General features: G+C 42.0%; 1 protein-coding gene across 5 annotated transcripts; it reads left to right on the top strand.

The window, feature by feature from the left end:
- The first annotated feature begins 6,391 nt into the window (after positions 1-6,391).
- Positions 6,392-26,178, top strand: ddx3xa (DEAD-box helicase 3 X-linked a). 5 transcript variants are annotated; one of them, XM_019876866.1, is made up of 20 exons: positions 6,392-6,719; positions 7,416-7,467; positions 7,718-7,765; positions 8,253-8,312; positions 15,111-15,218; positions 16,314-16,449; positions 16,759-16,863; positions 16,960-17,059; positions 17,132-17,267; positions 17,355-17,452; positions 17,909-18,007; positions 18,090-18,250; positions 18,359-18,503; positions 19,694-19,838; positions 20,034-20,084; positions 20,626-20,807; positions 20,882-20,999; positions 21,298-21,451; positions 22,203-22,324; positions 23,255-26,178. In XM_019876866.1, exons 1-20 carry the CDS (start codon positions 6,675-6,677, stop codon positions 23,338-23,340), a joined length of 2,151 nt encoding a protein of 716 aa, XP_019732425.1. In that variant the 5' UTR covers positions 6,392-6,674; the 3' UTR covers positions 23,341-26,178. The 5 variants fall into 5 exon arrangements, with proteins under 5 accessions (XP_019732425.1, XP_019732427.1, XP_019732426.1 ...); XM_019876868.1 differs by lacking the exon at positions 8,253-8,312; XM_019876867.1 differs by lacking the exon at positions 20,034-20,084.
- Positions 26,179-26,458: the final 280 nt, after the last annotated feature.

The raw sequence follows: 26,458 nt of genomic DNA, 5'->3' as shown, positions 1-26,458 counted from the left end.
GGGATGTGACAAAGGCATGAATTACTGTCTCAAAGTGTTCATGAGAGAGGAGAGGTTTTACTTTGGCCAGCTGTCTAAGGTGAAAGAAGCTGGATTTAACAACGGCACCAATTTGCCGGTCAAGTTTGAAATCACTGTCCAGTTTAAGGCCCAAGTTTGAGACTGTTGACTTAAGGTAAGGAGACAGGAGGCCCAAGTCAACAGGATGGGATGTGCAAGGGCCACTGGGACCAAACAGTATCACCTCTGTCTTCTTTTCATTGAAAGTCAAGAAATTTTGTGCCATCCAGGTTTTGATTTCTTCCAGGCAGGAAACAAGTGGCCTTAATGAGAAGGCGTCTTTTTTGCTCAGTGGGACATAGATCTGGCAGTCATCTGCATAGCAGTGGAAGGAAATACCATGTTTCCTTAAGATGGTACCCAATGGGAGCAGGTACAGTGAGAACAGCAGAGGCCCCAGAATTGAGCCCTGTGGAACACCGCATGACAGGGGAGCAGTATGTGACTCAGAGCAGCCAAGGCTGACACAAAAGGTTCTGTCAGCTAAATAGGACCTAAACCACTCAAGAGCGCTACCGCCAATGCCCACCAAGTGCTGCAAACGAGTCAGCAGAATACTGTGATCCACTGTATCAAATGCTGCAGTTAAATCCAATAGAACTAGACACACGTAGTTAAAGGTGGTCAAGTCAGAGCTAGAAGCCGGGTCGACATAAATTCCCAAAGCATCTATAGTCTAGTCTAGTTACATTTAGTAGTAAATCAGTTGACAAATAAATAAATAACTGTTTAATCCATTAATACTTAAATGCCGCTTTATTTTTGGTAAACCTCTCAGTAATTTCTAAGTATTTTCCCTCTTAATGATTTGGATGGAAAAAGCACACGGACACAAGTATTCCTATTTCCTCCTCTCCATAACTCCTCCTCGAGCCTGTGACTGATGAGGTCTTGGCCTTGCAGCTGCAGGTGCAACATCAAAGTCTTCGCTGGATTCCTATTCAGTCCACTCCCTCCCCTGTCACAACTGGAAAGACTTGCGCGCGACTTTGTGCAGCTCGTTTCACAGATAATGACCCTGCCCTCCCTCCCCACCCTGTTCATTCCATGTTAAGTTTCAGGAATTGTTGTGCTGTGTTTTTAAATGTACGCTACATGTGCTGAGTTTTTTTTCCTACCATTTTAGGAGAATGGTTGGAGTCTATTAGTTTATTTGCCCTCCTCTTGCCAACTGTTTTCCTTTCATATCTAAAGTATTGGGGCGCTGTTGGTAATTCCTGTCTTCTTTATGTTCCTCTGAATGGCTTGTAACTGGGAAGTAAATTCCATGTGTGTTTCTTGCACACAAAATCTGATTGTGATTCTGATGTCTGAAATGTGGACAGACGGTATTAACTCCAAAAACAGTAACACGGCTCGTCTTGATATTTGTTCTGTTGCTAATCCTGCTGTTCACACTGTTAATCCAATTACGAAAGTACAACAACATGTCCATAGTTTCCATGTGTATATTAGTTAATATTAATAAAAGGTGACCTTCAACAATTCCATGTTACACATCATTCTCATTCTCCCTTCACAGTGTCTCAACTGAACACAGCTGTAATTAATAGGTCTACAATAGTTTATGGCACGTTGTATTTCATAGTATTTCCTTTCTCAGTCCTCCAACAAAGGTTCCTGCCTATGTTAAAGCCAAAGAATATAGTTCCAAAGACCTGAATTCCAACCCCATAAGAACACGAATCTACATAGCTAATTAATATGTCAGATCCACAACAAATACATTCTCATGCCTCCTCATTTAGTGAAAGTTTACTTTCATGAAACCATTTATTCAATTCATTCCCCACTATTAAGATTAAGTTAATATTATCATGTCCAGTACAGTGAAGTATTTGGACTATCAGAAAAGCTTCGGAATCCATGACACATTGCAGATATCATTTAAAGAAATGATAAATAATTCCGGCCACAAAAACTGAGCCTTGGTGGAAATCCACAAATCAACATCATTGATGTGTTCAATAAATGAATTTCCACATTTTGTAATGTAATGTTTAAATCTATTGTAACCAACACAGTAACAGACCTCTTATACCACATTTCCCACAAATTTGTAATTACAACAAGTGTTTAATGGTATCAAATGTTTCCCATAAGACAATAATACACCAATAGAATTTTCCCTCTCATCCATTGCCGTTGCTACACTCCCTACGAAATCTTTAACTCCGAAAGATGGTGATCCATTGGTAATTTATTGAAATCAGTGTTACTTCTAAATACTGAGTCCGGTTCCTTCTAATCCCACCATTGGCTAATTCCATAATGCTCCAACTCTTGAGGCAATATATCATTGTGTACTGGACTGGATCAAATGATTTTTCAAGATCAATTAGTATCCCCCACATCCGCCTCACAGTGCAGAAGTCAAGGGTTGGAATTCGGGCTCCGGCCTTCCTGAGTGGACTTTTTATGTTGTCCTCGTGCCTGGGTGGGTTTTCTCTGGGTATTCCGGTTTCTTCCCACATTCCAAAAACAACAATTAACTGATAGGTTAATTGAACACAATCACACCTAGGGACAATTGAAATTGTCCCTAGGTGTGATTGTGAGTGCGGATGGTTGGTCGTCTATATGCGTGCCCTGCGATTGCATGGCATCCAGTTCAGGGTATATCTCTCTTACTGCCCAGAGACGGCTGGGATAGGCAATCCTCATGAGGATAAGTGGTTCAGATAATGGATGGATGAATTATTATCTCCCCTGTAATTAAATGAGAGAGAATTCAATCTCAGGGTATTTCTGACCATATTGTTCGGTTAACAGATTGTTAGACATTTCCCCAACTATGCTGGTCCGTAAACATCTTGGTGATGACATTCCAGATTTCTTGAATGTTGCCTTCAGCATTCCTAAATAATTGTTGCTAATATTGCCTTTCACTAATCAAAAACGAATGAAAGAACTAACACGAAAATGGAAAGCAAAACCTAAAACAACAACACTTTAGTTAACCAAATAAAATAAAAACAAAGATTGCTGAAAACTGAAGAAGGCCCAACTTCCTTTCTAAAACTAGCTATAATTACAGCAAAAATGTCCTTTGTTTCTGTCTGTCAATTAATATCATAATATCATACTTCGTACATGAGCTCTCAGAGTCCATTCATAGATCATGGTGGAGAACATGAAAAGCTTTGGGACTTTGTTTAAAATTTAGATTAAAACAGAATACAATGATTTGGAATTTCTTTTCAACTCAGTATCTATCAATTAATCAATCAAACTTTATACAGCACTTTTCATACATAAAAATGCAAGTCAAAGTGCTATGCACTTAAAACTCCAAAATTACATTTGTATATACGTATGTATATACAACACACAAATTTGAAATCTACTTTAAAAAAAAAAACAGACCCATTGCTCATATAGTTCAAGTTATATCAGCCAGCTTTAACTCTGAAGGTCCTAGGCAAGTTAGATTGTTGGGAACAGAAAGACATCTGATTGGACAAGAAAAATCTCTACATTGATTACTGTTTTGGATTTGTCTGTCTGTCAGCCCATATAAATAAATGTATAAAAAAAACACCACATTTTAAAAGCACTTTAAACACATCGAATCATCCAACTTCATTGGAGATGTCATAGAGCTGCACAATTAATCACATTTTAATTGGGATCATGGGCGGCCCAGCAGTCGAGTGGTTAGCGCGTCAACCTCACAGTACAGAGGCACCGGGTTCAATTCCAGCTGCGGCCTTCCTGTGTGGAGTTTGCATGTTCTCCCTGTGCCTGCATGGGTTTTCTCCAAGTACTCCAGTTCCTCCCACATTCCAAAAACATGCCTGAAGACAACTGGGATAGGCTCCAGCACGCCCTGCGACCCTTGTGAGGATAAATCGGATCAGAAAATAGATGATCGGATGGATAATTGTGATCACAATTTGGCAACCTGATCATCTTCTGGATTTATATTTAAAATGTGAGCATTGCTGTCTATCTAAACAGTCATGTATTTATGCAACAATGATTCCCATGAGTTTCTATAAAGATCGGTGGCAGCTGGAAGCATTGAGTGCTGTAAAATTTCCTGATCGAAAGCTGTGCTGACTTTACAAAAGACTATCGACCCACACCGGCAAATATTATGGTTCCCAATTCCATTCCTGGAAACTTCACAGTGGGCTTTAAACAGTTTGACTTTTGTTTACACTCTGAGACCTTCATTTCCAAATGAAATGCAAAATTGACTCTCATCTGAAAAGACTTGGAACCACTTGGCAACAGACCTGTACTTTTTTTCCTCAACGTACCTCAGGCGTTTCTGATGTTTTTGGTTCAGAGGTGGCTTGAGTCATGGAATTTTTTATATGTAGCCGATGTCATGCAGACATATGTGGTGGTTTTTGTTGCACTGACACCAGCCTCAGTCTACTATGAAGCACCCCTAATTTTTGGATTGCCATTGCTTGACATAATCTCCACCCCTGTCACTTCTGTAGCTCTTCTGGCCATTTTTTCTTCTTCGTTTTAACATTCTGTTCATGCTCTTTGATACAGTGCTCTTGCAGTATCCAGCTTCTTTTGCAATTTCTTTTTTTCTCCTTATGTAGCGTGTCATTGATGGTTTTCAAGTCAGCAGTCTTCACTAAATCACCTGACTGAGACCATTTAAAGGCTGACGAAAACCTCTGTAGGTGTTTTGCGTTAACTAGCTGATAACATTAGGATACAGGGAGCCTACAATGTTGAACTTTATCATGATATTTTGTGAAACATTGTTTTTTTTTTTGTTTTTTATTTGTGTGACTTTCTGCTATACCTATCAAAACTGAAGCATAAATGCTTGAAATATTTAAAAGTCGTGAACTAAAATTACAATATTAAAATAAATTGACTTCCCCTCGATATTCAAATTTTTGGCAGGCACCTGTACATTATAACATGACGAAAGTAAGGGGCACATAGTCATGCATCTGAAGGGGATGTGTCGCCCCCCTCGCGGAAATTGGGCCGCCAACGGTGGCACCGGACTCACTGTGTGTAATCTGCGGAGGACGGAGTACTGTACATTAAAAATACTGATGATTTTTTTAACATGATGAATAATTGTGATTAATAATCCTGAGTCAATATTAATGAAAAAATCGTCATGATCATTTAACAAAATTAACATTTTTGTTGGTGTGAATATTCGTTTGTCTCTATATGTCCCCTGTAACTGATTGGCGACCAGTTCGGGTGTACTGTACTGTAGTCTGCCTTGCTTGGAAAGTGTCCAGTAGTGATGGGAATTCCGGCTCTTTTTAGAGAGCCGGTTCTTTTGGCTCGGCTCACTAAAAAGAGCCGGCTCTTTTGGCTCCCAAATGGCTCCTCAGTTTTTTTGTTGCTTAAATTAGTTTAATACCAAAAATAATGTAAAATTATGTGTAAAATGAATTACGAATGTAAAAAATATACAGTATATCAAATATTTATTATTTATATGGCTTTATTTATATTCTTCTGAACATACTCAACATGGCGTACAACATGGAGTGCTACAAAAAAATAAATTACAAAGTACAAAAACAAAGACCCATCTCAAAAAAAGGTCAACAAAAAGTTCCAATCTCTGATTGTGCATATTTATAAGTGTTTAAATATTTACATTAAAACAACATAAGTAAGCTTTGATTACCAAACAACAAATGATAAATTAATATTTGATATCTATCGAGCTCTTTCTCGTCTCCCTGTCTCTCCTGTTCGTGTGCTGCTCACAGTGTGCTGCTGTGTCTCTGACTCCTTCCCCTTCTCTTCACTGAAGCGCGCGCGCGCGTGTGTCTGTGAGCGTGTCTGTGAGTGTGTGTGTGTGTGTGTGTGTGTGCGTGACGTGTGCGTGTGCGTGTGTGTAACCCTCTCCTCCCTCTTCTACCACGGATCTTGACCAATCACGTGCGGCTTTAACCGAAAGGGGGAAAAAACAGGAGGAAAAAAAAAGTCGGCTCCCATTAAAGCGGCTCCCTCTTAGGAGCCGGCTCATGTCGTTCACTTCAAAGAGCCGGCTCTAAGAGCCGGCTCGTTCGCGAACGACACATCACTAGTGTCCAGCAACTCCCAGGGAGCCTGTTCAGGACAAGCAGTGTTGAAGATGGATGGATGGAACATTGTAGTTATTTTTCAGTTTTCAAAGGCGTGGTTCATGGATTGTGAAACGTTTTACATTTTGCAATAAGCGTAGTTGTTTTCCATGACACACAATGACACAGAAACGCCGATCATATTACGGTATTCATTTTGATTGAATTACACAACGCTACACTTCTACCGATGAGAAGAAGAGTCTCGCGATATTGCCGCCCCCCTTCGACAGTCAGTCGAGGCGATATCTCGCGGTACCTGAACGTCGAGCGGCTCATTCCAGCACGGTCAACCCCGCCGGTAGCAGCACCAGCGGCCGCTTCTTTTCGAAACTTAAGTTTAGATTTAAACATAAGTGTCGGCGTTTTATTTATTTTTAAGTGAACATTTTTTGTCTCGTCATCCCTTTAAACCAACTCTACTCTAATTTTGTTGAGACAAACGAGGAAACAAAGTTGCTTGCTCTATAGCCCGGTCGCGCTAACAAAGAAAAAAAATCCTTTCTCCTCAAAAAAAGAATCCCCCACTACTCTCTAGTTATGAGTCATGTGGTCGTTGACAATCCACACGGTCTAGATCAGCAGGTAAGTCTGTTTTCCCGTTGTGTACTTCCGAGTTTTTGTGTTATGTCGCGGTTTGCCGTCAAGTGCGTCTGGTGTCGAGCCTATTTGCTAGCTCGGGCTAAAGCTAATATGGCGACTAGCAAAATGGAGGCGACGATTTCGCTTGTTAAGGAAAGTTGTGATGGCGGATCCCTCTTAATAACCCGGTGCCACCAGTTCTTCTCCAAACCACTCGGTTTAACGTCTAAAGTGTTTTTAAAAAATCTTATGAAACATCATACGCAGGCTGTCAAGCGTCCATCTGCGGTGTACGGCTATTTAAAACCATTTACCGGCCGGTATAGTGGGTTAGCTAACATTGGGCCTTCTCGACCTGAAACGTGGCGCAGGAGGAAAAAAAAAAGAGAACCGTTGGCAGCGGGTCTAAAAGGCACATACTAACCAGTCTTACGACACTAACATTCACGGTTGGTACTCGAATAGTGTCGCCAATACTTAACTCAAAGTACGTGTCGCAATATTATTATTTTTTAGTTCGCGGCCTTTGGTGATATCGATGGACTTCCCATGATAACGCTGGACGAATATTATCACATAGTTACGTCTCAATCGCATCTTAACATTAAATAATTGCACATTGTCATCCATTCAAGTTTACATGCAATTATTTTCCGTCACGTTTCATTACGTAATCTCATATTTCTGTTTTCTTTGTAGCTTGCTGCCCTAGACTTGAACTCTGTTGAGGGACAAGGCGGAGGAACTGGCAGTAAGTATTTGATTTCACCATTTGATTTCGTCTGTCTTTTAAATGCAAGATGAGGTGCAATGATGAGACAGATTTGAAGGATGTGAGTGGTGGGGTACACTGTGATCCCCCTATGACTGAATTTGTGGGTGTATCTACTTGATGTGGTTTATTCACATGGTGTCCTTTCTGTAAATTGCTCTTCAACTTTTATTGATAAATAGTTACCTTTTGAATTTTGAAACAGGCTCTCTTACTCTCCATTTTCCAGGACGTTACATTCCACCTCACTTGAGGAACAAAGATGGTCCCAAAAATGGTGAGTTTTCAGCCATGCCTTCTCCGTTTTAAGTTACCGAAATCATGGTGAAGAGAGCCAAAATGATGGAAAACACACTGAGGCTTATAGCCGACTACTTAATTGTTTCCTAAACATTCAGTTATACTGTGACAATTTTCACTATGGTAGCTTGTTTTGTGAAGAAGTGACCACTGTATCATTTGATATTGGGTACAGTTAGGCTAATGAGTCACAAAATGTAATTGGGATCAAATTTTCACCCTGAACTTCCACAGTGTCACAATGGATTCAATTTTGCACACATTGGACAAATTTTTCACCCATACATGTTCATTTGCACAAAGGTGTTCAGTTTCCCCAGCTGCAACGGTGGCCTTAATGACATGTCGTGTGCCAGGCACAGCTAGCTCACTTCATTTTACACTTGACTGCATCTTTGAAGTCTTTTTGTGTAACACGCTTGACAATTTTTTTTTCGTTTTTTTACTGTGCTCTTATTCCACAGCAGGAAATGCTTATTCCGCTGCTAGACAGTGCGGTTATTCAGTGGCACCAGTAAATCTCTGTAAGTCCCTTCTGTCTGCTTTTGCTGAGGGCAAATCTGCATATCCACATGCATGAAGTAGCCGTAGCAAAGCCAGTGTGAAGGGGGTTGGGGCAAGCTTTGGTTAAGATGGGTGCTCTTCACTTTAATTTTAACCATGGGATATTTCTTATTTCTGTATCTTTCCCAATCATGCAAAAGCACTTAGAATATTCTCGTGTATTTTTTCCCCATGCAAGGTATTAGCCATCATAATTTATTAGCATCTGCTTGGCAAAATATTTTTATAATAATCTAATCATATTGCATATATTAGCATCTGCTTGGAAGAGGCTATTTGCAAGTGATTACTCGTTATGTTTTATGCATAGTAAACTGTGGTATTAAAGTGAAACTACCCACCATTTGAAGACTACATTAGTTTTACCAGACTTTTAAACCTCCACTCGTCCTTTTCTTGCTTATCATTAGCCATTACACTTTCTACAAAATACAATTTGCATTGTCAAACTTTTTAAAAGTGTGGATGCAATTGGAATTGAATTGTATTAGTTAATCCAATTAAACACAAAATTAAAGTTGACTATTTTTTGGTACAAAATTGTCCAACTAGTAGTTCAAAATTGTGTGTTAATTGAAATGTTAAAAGCACAAAGCAACCGGACATCTTCATGAGTTACCATTACCATTTGTATGGTTGACCACAATTTCCTGCTTCAATCACTGGTACCTAGCTGCGGTAGTATCTCAAAATTGAAAAAAACCTCTCTTGCAACTAATCACAGAGTGTTTTCTTTGGGGCATTTTCCCAGAAGATGTGGTCGAACTCCCTAGTTATTCCATTCTACCCTCAAGGCCATTTGTCACTTGCAATGTTTCCCAAGTTCCCCCAAAGCCATGGCAGGCAGAGAGCCAAGCGACCCAAAGAAATAACTCCTCTGCGTCAGGATGGGCTGACCCCGAGATTGGTAACTATTAGTGCTGTGTCGAGGCCTCACCCGCTCGTATCACATGAGTCGGTCACTCCACGTGAGTCTTTTTATAGCCTGCTTCCCTACCTTTGCTCAGGTTACCCAAGACTGGCCTCTGAAGAGGTTGCCCTTTACCATGCCTACAGCGGAGGCTGGCGAAACACATGTGGTACACCCTGGCATGCCCTCTCGACTCTATAGTCGGTGTGTCTTGGCCTTTTGAGCAAAAACCACAGGAGCATGGTGCTGGTGCTTTTGATAAATGAATGCACTGCATCACTGGCTGTTTCTACTAATACGTGATATAAAGCCCTCAAGCATAATCCTTTGTATGGTCCCACCTTTAGCACAATCAAGACTTGAACATAAAATGATTACTTTTTTTCACAAATGGTAGCCTTGGCTTTCACATAATTGTGTGCCAAAAACAATCCAGATCATGCATAGACAAAAGATTTGGGCTCAAAGCTTTGATTTGATTAGGTGCTGGATAAACAGTACCTTTGCTATATTTTAGTTCTATTTTGGCTTAATTTGAACACAAGCATAGGCTAAATCAGTGGTCCCCAAACTTTTTCCTCTGAAGTCCATATAACTTTTCGCTTCTCTGATGGGGGTCAGTTTGTAACAGAAAAAGTGTGACTGCAAGAGTACCTAAACAAAAAAAATATTTTCCAGAAACCCACGCAAAATCAAATAACCTTTTCTAGATTCTTCACAGAACAAAAGTCAGGAAATAAATAACGCTATTAATGAAATAAATAACCCTCCCCGGGTTCTTCACAAAAAAAAAAGCCAGGAAATAAATTATACCATTTATGAAACAAATAATAATCAACTTTGCTCTGATGAAATTTATGCACGACCCCACAGCCTTCATGACAGAATCCCACGTCAATATTTTGCAGCACGGTGCTTGCTGGTGAATTAGACAGTCAATTTGAAACCCAGTTCTCCCGCATCATGCGTCCTATTAGACCCCCGAGAGATGCGCCCACCATACTCAGAGCCCCGTCAGTTGTGTTGCTGGCTAGCTTTGACTAGTCCAGGTCTAACTCTTCCATAGTTTAGTGCACTTTGCTGAAAAATATCCTCCACCGTCGTAGTCCCTTTGAGACTTTGGAGGGCTGCCAGCTCCTCGCACATCTCAGTTTTCGCTAACTCCACCAATAAAAGTTAGCAGTTGCGCTGTGTCCTGCACATCTGTGATCTCATCCAGTGCTAATGAAAATAATTCAAATTCTTTTGTCTTCTGCTGCAGCCGGGCATATACATTACCCGCTATTTCTTCTATACATCTGGTGATTGTACTCGCTGATAGACTTGCGGAATTAAAGACATCTTTCTTCTCAGGACACACCTCCTCCGCGATAGCATTCATGCATTTTTTGACAAACTCCCCATCAGTAAAAGGTTTACCGCTGCTTGCTATCAGTCGACCAACCCGAAAGCTAGCCAGAGTAGATTGCTGGTTCGGCTGAGCTTGGCGTACAAATGTATTTTGCTGAGCTAACATTCCACTTTTTAGCTTTGACAGTTTGTCTGCTCACATTTGGCCATGCAAGCTATCATACTTATCTTTGTGACGGGATTCATAGTGTCTCCGCACATTGTATTCTTTGGATACCGCCTCTTTACAGATGACAGACAGCCTTTTCTTTGCATTAAAAAAAATCGTTTGTCCACTTTGGGTTAAATACCATGCATTCTGAATAATTTTTTTTTTGATTACGTTCTCTTTGAGGGGGGCGGGTTTTGGATTTTTGGGGGGGGGGTTGCCGGTTATAAGGCACAGACCGCAGATGGATGGAACAAATGTTGCATTATATGTGTTTATGAAATAGTTACTAAATAATAGTTAATAGTGAAAATAGTTCAGAACTAAGAACACTTTATTGCAAAAGCCCAACTTTATGATCAAATACACAGATGAAAAATAAATCAAAATACTCTGGTGTTGTTCAGGGGGGCCGGATCCGGCCCATGGGCCGTAGTTTGGGGACCACTGGGTTAAATAGTCAAATGCAGAGATAAAGGTCTGAAAGTAGTGGTAATACGGGCAGAGTGCCATGCAGTCTGCAGCCATCAGACAATGAGTGCCCAAAGGGAAAGTCTAAATTTTGGAAGCATTGGTGTGTGTTGCTTCTACTCATTCTACATTGTGTTCTCATTAATGATGTGTGATCAGAATAATCTTTTTTGGTCAAGTATGTATAACACACAAGGAATTTGTCTCCGGTAGTATGATGGGAGTTAGTCCCCCTTAAGGGTGCACATGGTTCAAAGCTTCACGGTGCTTCATTTGCTCTATGGCGCCATCTCGAAGCACAAGATGTCAACAGTGTTGAGAATTCTATGGGTGTTTGTTTAAGAAAATATGAATGTGCTTGTGCTACTATATGAACAAATTGCAACAAGTGCTTTAATTTAAGGATAATTTGTTGTTCATTTTTATTTAGAAATAATAGCTTTCCCACAGTGTTTGGCTTGAAACAGTTTGTTTTTTTGGAAAGCATTTCACCAGCTTTAGAAAATATTCTTTCACAGGGCACATTAAAAACGTGCTGTTACCTCTTGTCTCGACTACTTGAATGAGCTTTTTAGTGCTGGCCAGCCATTTGCATCCGTGTCAGCTGCTCCACAAGGCAAGTAACTTTGTCAATGATACTCCAGTCAGACATGAGTGCAGTTTTTACCCGAACAAGATATTTAGCAGTATGCGTCTCATGGAAATGGCCTATCCCCATAAAAAACACTGCACAATGAAGTATGTTTATCAATAAAATGGCAGGTCACAGCCAGACATGAGTCTGTGTTTATGGATGTCCACATATCTGCTGTTAGGCTAACTGCAGAAACCCAAATGCTCTCTTGCAAACTTCAACCGTCCTGGGCATGTACTGTCTTAAGCAGGGGGGGGGGGGGCACGCCTGGGACTGCAGAGATTTGAGTCCCTGGTGGCGTAGTGTGTTGCCGATAATGGCCTTTGTTACTTTGGTCCCAGCTCTCTGCAGGTCAATTACTAGATCCATCACGTGGTTCTCGGATTTTTGCTCAATGTTCTTGTGAACATTTTGGGCTGAGATCTTGCACGGAGCCCCAGTTCGAGTGAGCCTACCGGCGGTCTTGTATGTCTTGAATTTTCTAAAACCTGTACCCACAGTTGATTTCTTCACACCAAGCTGCTTACTATTGCGGGGTCAGTCCTCCCAGCCTGGTGCAGGTCTCTACTTTTGTTTCTGATGTCCCTTGACAACTCTCTGGTTTTGACCATAGTGGAGTTTAGAGTGTGACTGTTTTGGGGTTGTGTATAGGTGTCTTTCATACTGTTAAAACAAGTTCAAACAGGTGTAATTAAGACAGGTAATAAGTGGAGGAAGAAGGAGCCTCTTACACAAGTTACAGCTCTTGTGAGTGTCTGAAGTCTTGCTTGTTTGAGGTTGACCAAAATTATTTTCCACAATAATTTGCAATAATTCAGACAATGTGGTTTTCTGGATGGTCCTTCACACAGATGGTAGGTAGAGCTGTTTGCGCCGTTATTGCATATAAATTTGAAAAAAATGCAGCTGTGATCTTTTGACAAATACTGTCCGAAATGTTCCGGCACATACAACACATGTGCTATGGTCGCAAATGGAGCGGTGATGCGTAGTACGAGTGTGTAAGTGCATGTTTTCTGAACTTGGCGAGTGTTTCATGAGTGTTTTGCTCAGCTTTACTTATCTTTAGCGGGAATAGTGCTTTTGGAGTTAGGAAGTTGCGTAATCCAAAATATCATTCGTGGTTTAATAGAAGTTCTAACCACGGTTAGATTGTCAAACCGGTTATGAGCCCATGCCAAGGCAAAGCATGACATAATACTGTAATTACATGTTTTGCATTCATGAAACCTAATTAGCATAGTTCCCGTGTCTTGGAAACTTCCATGTACTCAAGTTTGGTTTTGAAAAAACATAACATACCTCTGTGTTTGCAGTCACAATGCATGAGTATATTCAGACCTTTGATCAAACCACTGACTGTAACAGCTTACTTAAGCGCTGCTGTATACTGTAAAGATAAAGTGACCAAAGGCTTGCTGGTTTTGTGGAAACACACGCACACACCGCTGCGAGATGTATGACTGTAGTCAGCAGAAGCAACTGGGACCCTAGCCAGCTGCCTCAGCCACCTCGTTTGTCTCCTCTCAATGTGGTGCAGCAGTGGCTCAACTCTGAGTGCCTTCCAATGACCCAGCATCTCACCCTATCTCAAAAGGGAGAGCCCGGCAGCCTGCGAAGGAAACTCATTTTGGCTGCTTGTATCCAGGATCATGTTCTAGCAATCACCCACAGCTCGTGACCATGGTGAGGGTAGAAACATAGATTGACCGGTATATTGAGCGCTTCACCTTTTTTGGCTCAATTTCTTCTTCACCGCATCAGAACAATACAAATTCTGCACCACAGCAGTCGCTACACCGATCCGCCCGTCGAGACATTCGCCTTTCGACAGACAGATATGCAGAGTTTGCATCACAGCAGACGGTGCAACGATCTGGCTGTCAATCTCCTACTCCATCCTGCCATCACTCGTGAACAAGTCCAAAAGATACTTGAACTCCTCTGCATGGGGAGAATACCTGACCTGGAGAGGGGATTCTACCCTTTTCTGACTGAGGACCATGGTCTCAGATTAGGAGGTGCTGATTTTCATCCCACCTAGAAATCCTGTCCATAAATTATGAAAAAATAAATTGTGAACAGAATCGGTGACAAAGGGAAGTCTTGGCGGACTCCAACCCCCAATGGAAACAAGTCCTATTTAGTGCCGGCAATGTGGACCAAACGATGGCATCAGTGGCACAGTGAACGCATTGCCCATATCAGGGTTTTCGGTACTCCGCACGCCCAAACCACCCCCCGAAGCACCCGCCACAGAACTTCAAGGGACATGATTGAACTGTTTTTCCAAGTCCACAACATTTTGTAATATCTTATCAACCAGGACAGCCCAACAACATCCAGAGCCTCAAGAACTCCGGGATGATCTTATCGACCTCCAGGAGTTTTTTAACCACATTGATGTGTGGGAGAGCCCATCTCAGAGTCTTAAGAGACTGCTTCCTCAGTGGAATGCGTGTTGGTGGAATTGAGGTGTTCGAAGCAAACCGTCTTCACAAAACAGTTAATGGTACATCACTTTCCCCTCCTGAGACACCAGAGCGTGGACCAGAATTTCCTTCAAACCATCCGGAAGGGTCCCACCTCATCGGCTGGCTTGCTAGCCCTTGCTCCTATGCCGTGGGCCCGCTGCCTATATATGTAAACATTGCGTCATCAGATTGACAAACTATAACATTTTTTAAACTTTATGTCAAGCGATGTGAGGATAAGCGGCTTGGGTGATGCTTGGGTTTTATGTTAATAACTATGTGAAACTGGCCGCAAAACAAAATGCCATTTGCGTACGGACATTTTTACTGTGTAGCCATGGCTTTTGATGGGGGCTTTGGGGGCGCAATTTTGACGGACAAATCGGCCCTTTAACGGAGTTACGAACAGGAAATGCCTGCCGCTCTATGCCAATGGCATATGTAGATAACAATATTAATAATGGTGGGAACAAAATTATCTGTGGCTCACATACCTCATCCACTGCTCTAGACAATGCTTTCCTTTTTTCCTGCTTAAAAAAACTTCTGTGAATTCTGCCAGTTTTCTGAATAGTTGCTGGTATCCATCTGTCTTTTGAATGTTAAATTATATAGGGGCTAAATGTTAGTTCTTTGCAAATCAAAATTTGCAACATTGTAGTTAGTTCTGAGCAAGTTTAATCCAGTGTTTTTGGTTTTGTACCTCCCAAGATTCCTCTGGATGGGATGGTGGCCGCAGCAATGGATTTGTGAATGGTTACCACGACAACCGCACAAATGGGGGATTTGGAGGGCGTGGACCTCCTCGCCATGATAGAGGTTGGTATGATGACTCCCTTAAATTAGCCATTACTTTACGTGGGTTGAGAGACCACATTTTACCATAACAAATGTCTCATTATCATGTTCCTAATAGAATTAAGTATTCGCTGCATTCAACTGTAATGTTTGATCCACTTAGAACACACTAGGTGGTCCGGACCTTTTATGCAGGTGTGAATTCACACACATAAATCCTGGCTTCGAGCAAACAACCGGGTGGAGACCCATTTATATTTTTAGGTGGTCTCTGTGCACTTCCGAACGCAAATTATGGCGTTTTCTTCAGGTCTGAATACAAACCAAGCACAGTATTTGTGTGACTTTTTGGGCTTAACAAGCCACCTTCGCCTGGCAGTGTGGGAAATGGTAGCTCTTCGTTAATGTTGATCAAAGATGATCCTTCGTCTTTTCTTTAACTTCACTGCTCCCAGCATATTATGGGTCAGAGCACATCAGTTTTGTGGGATACTGCACACATTCACTTGACACCATTCCAAAATTTAGTGTCACGAAACCTGCGTTGAATGAGCTACTCTTGACACTCCAAATTATTTTGCAGTTCTAACCACAACACAAATATGCAGAGCAAGACTGCAGCATGTAGAAATTTTAGGTTTGTGTGCAGCCCTTGTTGCTGTCCTATGGGAGCACAAATCGTCACACGTCGTGATGTGTTTACAGAATAGAGCTTGCATGCAAAAGTTACTGTGCGAATGTGAACCACGCTAAACAAAAAAAAATTAGGTCTGCTTTTTGTTTGGACCAACAAGCAGACATTGGAACTTTTCTTATGTGAATTCACTCTTAGGTAGGCAAAATCTGGTTTACTTTGAAAGATAAGCCCTGAAACCTCACACTAACCTTTCTAAACTATTACCAGTTAGTAGTTGGATTAAAACTTTAATCAAAGGTGGCAACCAGTTCAGGGATAGGCACGAGGATGTCCGCGACCCTTGTGAGGAACAGTGGTTTGGATAATGGATAGATGGATATTATGAAGGGATATACTTGGGCAATAAGTGGAGGCCACCTGCTGGCCTGAAAGCAGATTTTCAGGAAATGTCTGATGGATTCTTTCTTTGCTCCTTCTAGGATTTGGTGGTTACGAGAGCAAGGATGGCAATTGGGGTGGACAGGCAAGAGACAATGCCTTCAACAGCTTTGGAGGACGTAACGACAGGTCAAAGTCTGCCTTCTTTAATGACCGCGGAGCAGGCTCAAGGGGAAGGTGAGACTTGTGCATTTTGACTCCCCGTTTGGTCTTTTTATAGGGTTATCAATAGTGAGAGCATTTGATTTGACCCACAATGCAATTTGGGGAAACAAGATAAAACCTCAAACTTGAATTGACCTGCACTTGGTCTTAAAAATAAATATATTAAAAATTTGATTTTTCAAAATGAAGGCTTTAATTATAGTAATCTTTAATCTGCTCTTCCAAGGGCCTAATTGCCACTGTTAAACAATCTTGTTGTATTCATTGTATTTGAGTGAAAAGTTGTTTAGAGCGCAGTATTTAAGTGTTCGGTGTGTTCAGGTACGAACGTGGCGGCTTTTCTGGAGGCGGAAACAGTCGTTGGGCCGAAGAATCCAGAGACGAGGATTGGTCCAAGCCTACTGCCCCAAATGAGCGTCTGGAACAGTAAGCCACAGATGAACTGAAATATCAAACAACCTGCTGTCAGCTCGTCGTGTCTGTGCTCTTCTTAAACATGCACTCATCTAATTTTCTGTCTAGTGAGCTCTTCTCAGGCAGCAATACGGGGATTAACTTTGAGAAGTATGATGATATCCCCGTAGAGGCCACGGGAAGCAACTGCCCACCTCATATTGAAAGTGTGAGTTTGTCATCGACAGTTGTATGGATCCGCTCATGTTCTTGCACGAATAACTTAATTTATTTGTTGTAGTTCCATGACGTGGACATGGGGGAGATTATCATGGGCAACATCACCCTGAGTCGCTACACACGTCCCACTCCAGTCCAGAAGCATGCCATTCCTATTATCAAGTCCAAGAGAGACCTCATGGCCTGTGCCCAGACTGGTAAGATTTGTTCAACTCACACATGCAGAAAACGACTGGATCATTTGATGCAGTTTTTCAGAATCTTTGCCATGTGCTATATTTTAGGATCCGGAAAGACTGCGGCTTTCCTGCTTCCTGTGCTGAGCCAGATCTACACAGATGGGCCAGGAGACGCTCTGCAGGCAGCCAAGAATAGTGGACAGGTTAACCCCTGTAGAAAACATACAGTGCTGTGAAAAAGTATTTGCCCCCTTACGGATTTCTGTGTTCTTTGCTTATTTATCACACACAAGTTTCAGTTCATCAAACCAATTTTAATATCACACAGACACAACCCAAGGAAATATAAAATACAGTTTCAAAATGACGATTTGATTTACTAAAACGAAAGGGGTATTATAACCTATCTCGCCCTTTGTGGAAAAATTGCCCCGTCTTTGTTAAATCACAAAGTAACTGTGACTAGCGACAGTTTTGGCAAAGCTGAGTTGAATTTCATGAACAACACCCAACCTCATTACGACCACATTTGTTGAATCGAGAAATCACAAATAGAATCTGTCAGAGGAAGAGGGCATATACTTTTTCACGGCACTGTATCTTTGCTTCCAGCTTCGAAAAATATATTCAGTCTCATGATATTTGTATGAATCCAATAGGAGAATGGAAGATACGGGCGTCGTAAGCAGTACCCAATCTCCCTCGTCCTTGCTCCTACCAGAGAGCTGGCACTTCAGATCTATGATGAGGCCAGAAAGGTGAGCTCGTAAGCACAGCACTATGATGATTTAAATAGTATTAGTAACAATAATAACAATGTGTTTCCGTCTCCCGTTCCAGTTTGCCTATCGCTCACGTGTGCGCCCGTGTGTGGTGTACGGTGGCGCTGACATTGGCCAGCAAATCAGGGACTTGGAGAGAGGCTGTCACTTGCTGGTTGCCACTCCGGGTCGCCTGGTCGACATGATGGAGAGGGGCAAGATTGGTCTTGATTACTGCAAGTCAGTATAGCATTGTGATGCACTTTGTACTGGGAGCGCTCCTGGGATATGAGTTTAAAAAAAGATGTGTATTTATGTGTTTATCTCTTTATTTATTAAAATGTGTAGCTACTTGGTGCTGGATGAAGCTGACCGCATGTTAGACATGGGCTTTGAGCCACAGATAAGACGTATTGTGGAGCAAGACACCATGCCGCCAAAAGGCATCCGTCAGACCATGATGTTTAGCGCCACCTTCCCCAAGGAGATCCAGGTCTGTATAACAATACATAGGGCTGTTTGATTATGAGAACAATATTATCCATGTATTCATTCTCTGAACCGCTTCTCCTCACTTGGGTTGCAAACATGCTGGAGCCTACACCAGCTTTTTTTCAGGCTAGAGGCAAGATTCATCCAGTCAATCTTGGGGCGCGAATAGACAAACAACCGTTCATACACAGTCACACCTATGGACAATTTCGAAACTCCAATCAACCTGCAATGCATGCTCTAGGAATGGGGGAGGAAACCAGAGTACCTGGAGAAAATCTACGCAAGTGTGGGGAGAACATGAAAACGGCACACAGGAAGGCTTGGGTCGAATTAAAACCCATGACCTCTGCACTGTGAGGCGGATGTGCGAAGCAATATTTTCATTGTGAAATCAGCATTAATAAATGTGATTCATTGAGTTCAAAACTTTTATTAAAATTTATTTATTCAACTTCTAAAACCTTAATTAAAACGTACAGAAACTTAAAAAAATAACGACAAAATGAATTTTTAGCAAATCCATTATGCAGAAATAATGGAAATATGAAACCAATACAACTGCCGTCTCTGCTGTGCAAACCATGGCCTTTTAGAGGCAGTGTGTAACTTTTAATGCTATTTTTGTTAGCCTGTCATGTGATGTTTTCTATTGACATCTGGGGGAGGGGGGCAGCTTGGCAGAGGCACACGACGACACAACAGAGTTGGAATAAACACTCCCGAATCCCACTGCCTTAGTGCAACACAAATGGATTGAACACTATGAACCAAAACTGTTTACTGCTTTTTCGCTGCAGTGTAGGTGATAATTAATTAGTTGCGCTGTGTGAACTTGAAAGGAAAGCAAATGATTAGTTCCCAGAGCACTGCATCATATTGAGCCATGCTAGCGTTCAGCCAACAATCAGCGTTGCGCGTGAAACAAGTTAACGGTCAATCATTTCTCCAACAAAATACGGGCGATGGGTAACATTTGGCCGCCCGAAAAACTGAAATGCACGCTGAAGGATGGCAGAATAGCACGCGTCACAAGCTTGCTACAAGCAAGGGTGCATTCGGCGCAATGATTTTCCTGGATTATAACCTTTTTGTGATCGTGAGAAATCACGATTACATTTTGATTAATAGTTCAGCCCTACTACCTCGAGAGTTTGCAAGTTGCAACAACTGTGGTTTTCTTTCATTCAGATCCTGGCGCGCGATTTCCTTGAGGACTATATTTTCCTGGCAGTCGGCCGCGTTGGTTCCACCTCAGAAAACATCACCCAGAAGGTGGTCTGGGTCGAGGAGACCGACAAGAGGTCCTTCCTCTTAGACCTTCTTAATGCCACAGGTGAGAGGACCCCTTTGTTTTAGTTTTTTTCCTCACTGGTGTAAATTCTTATGGTGCTTTCTGTGTGGTACCCCCATGCCGAGCTAAACGGCGGCTGTAGAATTTGTTCAGTGTTTAGTGGGGAGTCTGGATAAAGTCTGAATGCTGTGTACCACGCAGGCTTACACTCTGGCCTGGTTTTGATTTTTATCTTAGTTATTCCAAATGAGATTCAGGAAAGTGGGACAGATGCCCCAGAAAAGCCAGGTGAGTATGAGAGCCAAAAAAAGAAACATGACATCCCACAGACCACGCACACACCCCACCGCACCCATCCCCCACCCCTGGGGTTTTTGGGGGCCCTTTGCAGTGTGGATGTAAACTGTTTCAAATAGCTTTTACGCTCAGTGTTTCCTGCCAGTCGTTATGGCTGACATGGTCCTATTAATTAAAATCTGCTCATGCTTGAGGAATGGCAAGGTTTTTGTTCTCCCTTCTGTCGCAGTGGAGGTTGGCTGTAAATGTGATGTGGAATGACCTTTCCTTTCCATCAAACCCTGCCATTGTACTTGTATTCAAAGATTTTACCCCAAAAGCCATTATTGCTCCCATTTGTTGTCATTTTTTTTTCTTTAACTCAAATAAATGCCCATTAGTGATAGTCGGGCATAAAGATACTGCAATCCCTTTTATTCTTTCAATATTGTCATTTTAATTTTCTTTTGTCATGACCGAGAAGAGTTCATACAACTAGTTTTGTTCGTACATTGTCGTTCAACCTCCCCCCTCTCCCCCGCTCTTTATGCAGGCAAAGACTCGCTGACTCTTGTCTTTGTGGAGACCAAGAAAGGTGCAGATGCTTTGGAGGACTTTCTGTATCATGAGGGCTACGCCTGCACCAGCATCCACGGTGATCGGTCTCAGAGAGACCGCGAGGAAGCTCTCCACCAATTCCGCTCAGGGCGCTGCCCAATCTTGGTGGCCACAGCTGTAAGTCATCCATGAAAAAAAACTTAAATGCTCGATGTCAAGTAGATGACAAAATGGTGGTCTTGGTTTTCAAGGTGGCTGCAAGAGGTCTGGACATCTCCAATGTGAAGCATGTCATTAACTTCGACCTGCCCAGTGACATTGAAGAATACGTTCACCGTATCGGCCGTACGGGACGTGTGGGCAACCTTGGTATGAATCAATTTATTATATTCATATATACATAATAGGGCTGTGTATGAATGGGTGCGATTTGTTGGGGGCGGGGGGGCGGACTGCGCTTAAGTGTTAAACATCACCACTGCCTGTTGCACAATACTCATGCTATCTGTGTATTGTAAAAGGCGCAATGCGGGGGGTGACTGACACGATTGTATGACACAACAAATCGATAATGAAATCCATTTTGAATTGTTCGATTATCTTTTGCTTCCTTTGCACACCAACGTTGCAGGTTCTGTCACGTTTGTATTGGCTTTTTCACCCACAGGTCTGGCCACGTCGTTCTTTAACGACAAAAACAGCAACATAACCAAAGACTTACTGGACATTTTGGTGGAGGCGAAGCAGGAGGTCCCGTCCTGGCTGGAGAGCCTGGCCTACGAGCACCAGCACAAGAGCAGCAGTCGCGGTCGCTCCAAGAGGTAAATCGCACAGATCTGAAAGGAGCATAACGACAATCCCCAAAAAGTCCATCCCATACTATAAGAGGCAAGACAAAAGATTCTCCTAAATACATCTGCCTTGCTTGATAAAGAAGCCTCCTCTTGAAATGGAGTTGAGAAAGCGTCATACACGTTAGTGACAGGTGATTCGCGTCCAACTGAGTGCAAATGATTTGGCGACGAGCAGGCTTGTACCCCACTGGTTGTATTTTAAAAAAAGGTTACTGATCACTAGTGTTGTTTCGAGATGAGAGAAGTCAACCACATACCCAACAACTAGCTGTGTGGACTCTTAATTTGTGCCTTTTAAGCCTATAAATAACCATATTCAATGTATTGTTTGGCATCGAACAAAACAAATGCACTCTAAGAGGATGCCCTCGTTCCATGTGAAAGTTTATATGAGCGATTCCACTAAATTGGTGAAATTTTACTTCTAAAATATCTTCAAAATTGATATGTATTAGCCTTAAAGTTAACCTTCAATTAGCGTTGATGCACATTTACACAAAAAGCATTTACTTTTGAGACGTTGAAATCAGGGGATATGGTTAATTTTAAATTGAAGAGCTCCAGCACACCTGTGAGGCCTTGCGAGGATAAGCGACTGGGAAAACCGAACGGCTTTAAAAGATTCATCAAATTATTAAAAAAAAATACAGATTAAAGATGCGTTGATTATTTGATGATTGATTAGGGGATTCATTTTGACACCTCGAATCTCCTATAGGTTTTCTGGTGGTTTTGGCGCTCGGGACTACCGACAGACACCAGGAGGATCTGGAGGCTTCGGTGGCAACCGCACAGGCCGAACTTCTGGTGGACATGGAGGGAACCGTGGCTTCGGTGGAGGTTGGTCATGTGCCACATCTGTTTTGCCACCAATACTGCCGTTTCCATTTTACATGTTGGAAAGTTGAGTTTTTTTAGATTAATTTGTGATGAACTTCAACTAGTGGAACATCCAAACTTTTGGAATTCAGGTAAAAGAGGGAAATTTTCACTTGCCTAAAAACATACAACCACATTCGGCCCGCAGCTAAGGAAATATTTTAGTATTCAAATATATGGAAAATTCAATCAATAAATCAAGTATTTGGTTAAAGTAATATTTGTGCCTTGGATTTCCTTTTTATGGTTTTTGTTTTTCTTAAATGCATCTGCACATTAGAAAAGGGTTTTATTTTCGAGAAACATTTCCAGTTAGGTATTTTCAAACAAAAATAAATGAAACAAATATTATACATTACTGTTCAAACTTGGTGTTTTCGCTCAAATTTAAGGCATGAATTTAAAAAAAAAACAGACGAAACAGCCTTTGTTGAAATTTATTTCAGCAGCCTGCTAACATTTTAGCCCATTCCATAATATGGTAGGTTCAGGGTTGTGAATTTATGAACTTTGACCGGACTCCAATAAGTTGTGGACATGTTCAAATTAAATCTTCCTTTCATAACTTTGCTGCTGTGAATTGGGAATTTCTCCATTGCGAGACTAAAGGTTTTCTTATCTTAAAGTCAAGAGACCTTCAGCAAAGCCTGGCGTTGCAAGCTATTTACAAAAACATTTAACGTATTGCAGTTTCTATTGAAGATGCGCTCAATTTGCTTGCCCAGACAAAGTTGTTCCCGTTTGCTTTTAAACCCACTAATTAGCGTCCTTTTGTTGCAACACTTTACCAGTTATTGCACTGCTTTGTTTCAAATACTTGGAGTATACCTGTTGAGATGCATTTTGGTGGTCACGAGCTGATCCAGAGTGTGTTTGCCGTCCTTCTTCCAGGTGGCTTTGGAGGCAACTTTTACGGCAACGACGGCTACGGAGGAAACTACAGCCACTCGGGAAGTGTGGACTGGTGGGGCAACTAGTCGCTAGAGGAGTAGGTTGCCATGCCACCCTGATGGGAAACCACATGTTTCAAAAGAAAAAAAACGCCAGACCGTAACAACCCTCCCTGTGTAGCTTCACGGACATACAGTACATTAGCCAGCCTGGTTCTCGGCCGGGCGCTCGTCTCAAAACAATCACACGAGCGCAGCGTGACGCTAAGGAAAGTCGGCAGCAGCACGTGCACACACATGTGCACTGCAGCGACGAGCGCACCTCTGAGTGTGAGCATGGACGCTGACATATGCACAGTTATTAGAAGAAGCATTTTGGGGGAGAAACCCCTGACCCCCCTTGAAATAGCCAAACCAACAACCGGAGGAGCACTTGTGTATTCATCTTCTCTGCTTTTTGGAATTGAAACAGGTTAAATCTGTGTTCTTATTTCTCCTGACAAATGGCCAAGAGCTCACATTTTAGTTTTGATTGTTAAGTTTGGTGGCTAATATCAGAAATGTAAAAAAAAAAAAAAAAAGAGAGAAAAGCTCATATGTAATCAAACCTTGGCAAAAACTGGAGTGTTGTGGCTCCTTGAGTCACGATTCCATTTGAACCTCAAATTCTCTACCAAACAGCTGACGGGCCCACTGTGCCGCTCTGAATTATCCGCATTTGAATTTTTTTTTTATTTTTTGCTCACTCTATCCTGAACTGGCTCCTTTTGATTTTACCGCGAAGGCAGTGGTTGTTCTCTGAATTAACCACGCCCGTTAAATGCACGTCATCCAGTTCAGTGCCAACAATGGCTAATGTTTCAACGAACTTGTTACTCCACCATTTTGTTTTCCTTCTTATTTCAATTGACTTGACAGTGTTACGGCAGCTACCACGTTACCGAGCGCTAGCGACACAAAGTGGACCGTGTGTTTGTGGTTCACTTTTTTTTTCGATGTACAAATTGTAGAAGAAAAAAAAACTGAGTCCGATTTTTTGTTTGCGTTCGCATCTAAACAAAAAAACACCTGCGTAAATCGTGAAAGTAGGCTGCATTAAAAGGACCACCGCATCGGGAGGGCGTATTGCAGCGTCGACCCCATCTCGCACTGCGACGGTCCACATGTGCAAGTGTTATGTTTTTTGGTCAAGGTGAAAGGTCACGTGAGTCGCAGGCTTCAACATTTTCTCTTTTTCAAGCTGCGTTTTGGGGGTTGGGGGCCACCTTTCATCGCTTTAAAGCAGGGGTTGGCCAACAGTCAACACTTAAGAAGCAAACAAATTGTTCAATCGTTACCTCACGTGTGCTCGCTGAGGATTAGAAAAAGGTTCCCCACCCCTGCTTTAAAAGATGACGGGGTTATCAATTTAACCAGGAAGTGAGGAGGCGGGGCTAAGTGAAATGGGGCGCAGTTGTCATTGGTGTAACCACTGGATGGGGGAGGGTTTCGTGTCGTCCCCTGTGGAGGGGGTCATTTAAAGTACTGTCTGCATGGCCACACGTGTGGCCATGCTCGGATGCTCTCATCAGGTGTGTTGTGCCTTGAAAACGTTTTTTAATAAAACTACTTCTGCGAATTAAAGCAGATGCACTGATCGCGTTGAGAAGCCGAGGTCGAATGGTGCTACTTGATTTCGCCGCGTCGAGACCCTCGTGTGTGTGCGTGCGCGCGCGCTTGCATGTTTGTGCCCATCAAGTTTTACTAACATTCTTTTTATTGCACATCCAGAGTTTTATATAGATGTCTGGCTTATGTGTCCTTAGGCTTCCAAATACAGTGTGTGAGGAGATCGGTGGCGGTTGGAGAGTAAAACAAACACAAAAAAAACGCAGCTTGTTTACAAAGGGGTGTGGGTTCTCAATGTTAAAAACCAGGATTTATTTGGGACCAGGGGGGGGGGGTTTAGCAGTCGGCGGGTGGGAAATTTAGCCATTTGCACAGATTTCTAGATTCTACTTTTGCTGCTAGTTTTTGTGTAATTTATTAAGCATTTTTGACAAATATTTATTTTTGTAAGCCTCAAAAGTGATTCTTTGAAAGTTTCAGAAAACTTGACCAAAAGACAGTACAAAAAAAAAAACACTGGCACTTGAATGTTGAATGTCACCTGTATGCGTGAAATTTCTATATTCCGGGTAGTGTGAGCTTTTTAATGTTCGATACATCTGACTCAGTACCTACTTGATAACAAAATCCACAGCTGTGTTCAGGGCCTCTGCGGGGCCGGTCATCTGATTTATTAAAATTCTCCCTATTGGTCTGCAAAAGAAAAAAAAAATACAAATTGCAAATGTAATTGAAGAAAAAAAAACATGCCAAGGTTTGGAATTAAGCTGTCAAAGAGCAAATCTATTTCCTAAGCGTAGCGTTGAAGTGTTCTGATTCTCCTACTGTGTGCATAACTCTTGATTTGGTCCGATTCTTTTTCTCCAGTGAATGTCTGGCACATGGCAATCCTTAAAGAAACGAACATGTGGTTTATTGTCATTGTTGTATTTGCATTATATATTACTGCTCTCTAGTTCTTATGGAAGTGGAAAACGTCATGCACCGGAAGCTTCCGGTTGTGTTTCTACCTTCCAACTGTCGAACCGCAGAGCTCTTTAGATGTAGACTTTGCTTTCTGTATTAGCTTCCAGGCTAATGCGCAGCTTGGGAAATAACTGCTGCACATTTGTATGATTTTATCAGAATAAATATGTTTGAATGCAAAAGTTTCTGGAAAGCAAATTTCCAGCATGTTTACTGTAGTAGTAAGAGGGTGCGAGAGTTGCCTGTAGCAATGCTGCCCCTTGCCAATGGGGGCAAGCCAACTTTCTAATTGGTATTGATTGGATGGGCTTCATTTCTTTTGAGGAAATTCTATAAAGATTTCATTTGTAATTGCTTCTGTGTCTGGTCTCATTTCCCTAAAATTGAATTTCACTCATTTCCTTTGAATGCTGCACCCTCACCATTTGCCATTACGACTCTTGTTATTCACGCCCCGATAGTGCTGGGCAACTAGTTGTAATTTAATCGTGATTTCACTGTTGGCTGCTCACGACCTTGAAAACAAAGCGAAACGATTGTGCTGATCAAAGTTCCTATTTTCTAAACGCACCCTGGATGCACGACACTGCTTAAGCTTCAAGCGTGCCATGTGTGATTGTGCCCTCCCTGA

This window comes from Hippocampus comes, unplaced genomic scaffold, assembly GCF_001891065.2.
Source record: "Hippocampus comes isolate QL1 unplaced genomic scaffold, H_comes_QL1_v1.1 scaffold110, whole genome shotgun sequence".
In the NCBI taxonomy this organism is placed as follows: Eukaryota; Metazoa; Chordata; class Actinopteri; order Syngnathiformes; family Syngnathidae; genus Hippocampus; species Hippocampus comes.
This window is presented reverse-complemented; position numbering and strand designations above follow the sequence as displayed.